The sequence below is a fragment of the Hyposmocoma kahamanoa genome, unplaced genomic scaffold (genome assembly GCF_003589595.1).
Source record: "Hyposmocoma kahamanoa isolate Upper Pololo Valley unplaced genomic scaffold, ASM358959v1 62, whole genome shotgun sequence".
NCBI classification, from domain to species: Eukaryota; Metazoa; Arthropoda; class Insecta; order Lepidoptera; family Cosmopterigidae; genus Hyposmocoma; species Hyposmocoma kahamanoa.
The window spans coordinates 1,349,029-1,352,539 of NW_020653850.1; the positions used below are offsets into that span (position 1 = coordinate 1,349,029).

A 3,511-nucleotide genomic window follows, 5' to 3' on the forward strand; every position below is an offset into this window, starting at 1 on the left:
TCCATGCGTACGGCGCTCGACTGCGTAGGCATGAACGCAGGAGGGTGTGAATTAAGACCGCCCATTGGCCATGGTCCACCCCCGGTAACACATGGCCGGGCCGCGTTGATCTCTTCGCGCCCTCACTGATAAAACTGAGACTGAAGCTGAGAGTTGTCAGTGTTGGCCCCAGGGTGTACCGGCTCCGTCCTTGGGCGTTCTGTGACAACGTATTATCACAGACCGCTTAAGTACTTTGCACACTTGGAGGTGGAACAACCTTACACCCCATTACATACATACTTATCCTAAAATCGTAGCTACATAACAATAGATACATAACATTGAAAAACAAATCTTGTAGAACATCACTTAAAATATCAAACCTTTGTTGAAACTTTAAGGTAAAGTTATAATTGTAGTAGCATACTCGTAAGCACATTAGAACGAAATAGGTATACAATGTATGGTCAACATCTGTTAAACTATAACTTGAAGCTTGGACTTTAGAAATATGTCAATAAGATAAAGTAGGAAACAATACATTTATTCAGAACTCTCACCACTTGAGCCATAATCACAGACCAAAGACAATACTTTATCATATCTATCACATTTGAGTTCAAACAAGTTATCATCTTTACAGACATTGTTTTCAATTACATTATCTTTCCTCATACATTCACTATGTACTTTTACATCTATAGACTGCAAATCATCTGAATTTAAATTAGAATGTTTCACTTTAATTTCTTGGTCAACTTCAACATTTTTGCTTATGGTATCTAATTTTGGTTTCTTAATCATGATACCTAGGGAATTTCTACTTAATGGAGTAGTTTTGCTTAACGAATCCTCTTTTTTAAGACCTCCGAAACTCGTTAAAAGGCCGCTGGAACTTGGTAGGGCTGGGCTGTTGAGGATTTTATTTCGAGTGTAGTTTTGTTTTTCTTCTATGCTGCGGGAAGGACGGAGAGATAGAAGAGATGCCATATTGCGGTCCTCTTGTGACTCCGGGAGAAGGTTAATGTCGAGTGATGATTTTGCTAGCAGCAAACTATCATTCATTGAAGTTTCCTCTAATTCTTTTCTTCTCTTCTGTGGATTGAAAAAAAAAAAATACAAATCACAAAATTAAGAAAATGAACCAAAATCTTGATACTTCAATACCAGACATACACAAAAAATTTATCCTAAGCATAATTTTACTGATGTACCTTATAATTGGTATAAGGGAGACACAATCAACAATATTAAAAGACTTCCAGTACCCCAGTAGTGAGTATTATGGGTCCATGGGGTGAAGGAGACTACCGAATGTTACAAGTGTTGTGCAGCGTATGCTCAGCTCACCTCCTTTACCGCCTGTAACGCTCGCTTTTCAATGTTACATTACAAGAGCATGTTCGTGGTGAGGATCGCCCTTAGAATAATTTGTACATGTGCTAGTTCACTGTAGTGGGAAATTTTCCAATATTTTTTAATTGTTCAATCAACTTACTCTAAAATTCCTCCTCAAAGAGCAATTGGCCTCATAATCGTCCTTCCAAACAGTCTCGTTCCTGCCAACTAGTCTTCCCAACCTGGGTTTGTCCTGTTTTGCACTATCTTCATCCCCTGTTTTATGTTCAAGTCGGAACATGGCATCGTCAAACAGTTTTTTCTGCGTCTCTTTTGTTTCTGGAACTACTTGGCCATTTTCTGTTGGGTCCCAACGGTTTTCTTGCCTTCTTGCACCTGATACTATAACATAGTCTAGGTTCTGAAATATAATGAATAAAAGTTTATATGTTGAAGAGAAATTGTTCACAAATAAAATATTTCTTTTGCGCACAGGATAGCATTAGAAATAAAATGTAATAAATGAAATGAAGTCACATGATTTTTTATTGACATATTGCAAGCTACCACTATACTTCAACTGGATTGAATAAGGAGTTTAAATATTCAACAGGATTGGAATAAGGCACTGCTTATTGTAAATACTAAAGACAGGTTTTTTCCCCTGCAAATGGCAAACCATCAGTTGTTTAGGTTGGGCTGAACTAAAGGCTACACTATGAAAACAGGGGTCTACTCTTATTCTCCATCAGACAGCAGTCTGAAACAATTTCTTTCAAATAAGTAATTTTTGACCAAGTTAAAAGATAATGTCAAGTAAGAAGCTTCATTCGCACCATGCGTTTTTTAATTTGGTCAAGTATTATTTATTTGACAGTAATTGTTTTGGACGGATGTCAGACGGAGGATGAGAGTACAAGGTCAGGACTTAAAAATGTTGCGATTTTAATTTAATTTTGATTTTAGTGCTTGTTTCAAATAAATTAGTTCAAACATTTTTTGTACTTATAATTCTATAAGTAGTAGGTATTCACCTATGTATAGAATATATATGAGGCCATGAGAACCATAGTGGCCTAACTCATTTTTTTACAATATTGAGTTTATGATTTTTTCCAGTTCAAATTGATCATTTTGATAGAACCAGAAAAAAGTGATACAACGAATTTTCACTAGATGGCAGCATAATCATTGTTATAGATTTTAGTCTGTGATCTAAATTTGAGGTGCCATATTGGCCTAAGTAAGATAGGCCACTATGGCTTGTCCATTGAATTAGGCCACTATGGTTCTCATGGCCTCTTATACAATATATATACTTATATAGAATACCGAATACTTTCTGAGAAAATGTAATCCAAGACAATTGTAAAGATAGACGAGGAACTGAGGAGGGCAGCAACTGAATCTAGGCCACTTTCCCAAGCAATTTTCTCCTGTCATATGTTGTGTTCTGTTTTAATAGTGCCCCCAATGGAGCCGTCTGATTGTTGTTTGTTGCAGGGAGACAAAAACCGGGAACAAGTAGATGAAGAAATAAAGTAGACATACTTACCCCTGGATCAGTCTTGATCTCAAAATGATTATCACACAAGTGACACTTCATTCTAAACTGATACACCGGGGTACTGTAATACATTCCCACTTTTGTTTTCTCTGCATTGTACCTTACGCCCATGCCGATGTGGTTGTTACATCCATCACACCAGATGTTGTAGGGCATTTCAAATCTTATTATAAGAATGCCCATGTGGAGTTTTCGTGCTCTTTCGCGTAAAGCATGAGTTCCGAGAAATTTATTCAACCCTCCGACTTTAGGGTCGTAGTCCGGAGGGTAATAGAGGTTCTGGCCTTTACGTTCTCCCATTTTTGTTGCTGGAAAGCCTGAAATTAGAGCACAATCTTGGATTTAAATTGAATATTGCAGTTACGATTAATTTAAACAATGAATATGCAATTAAGATTGTAATTAAATTTTCTCAGGTGAGTTTAGGTTACTTACTTCTTTAGAATATATTAAAAGTCGTTTTTTACGATAAATTGGTTGAACAACGCTATCACAATTCCTTGTTTTAGGATTTTATCTCTGAATAAAATGAATAACTAAAACAAAATGTCAAACAAAGGAACCAGAAAGAACGATATGAATGAACATCTTGGAATGGAAAATTCTATTAGAGTTGAAATTGTC

General features: G+C 36.4%; 1 protein-coding gene across 1 annotated transcript; it reads right to left on the bottom strand.

The window, feature by feature from the left end:
• Positions 1 to 315: 315 nt before the first annotated feature.
• LOC113229480 (coiled-coil domain-containing protein 130 homolog) lies at positions 316 to 3,202 on the bottom strand. Its single transcript, XM_026463079.1, has 3 exons — positions 2,876 to 3,202; positions 1,481 to 1,741; positions 316 to 1,077 (listed from the first exon to the last, which is right to left on the bottom strand). The coding sequence occupies exons 1-3, from the start codon at positions 3,185 to 3,187 to the stop codon at positions 526 to 528; spliced, it is 1,125 nt and encodes a 374-aa protein (XP_026318864.1). The 5' UTR covers positions 3,188 to 3,202; the 3' UTR covers positions 316 to 525.
• Between the last annotated feature and the right edge of the window lie 309 nt (positions 3,203 to 3,511).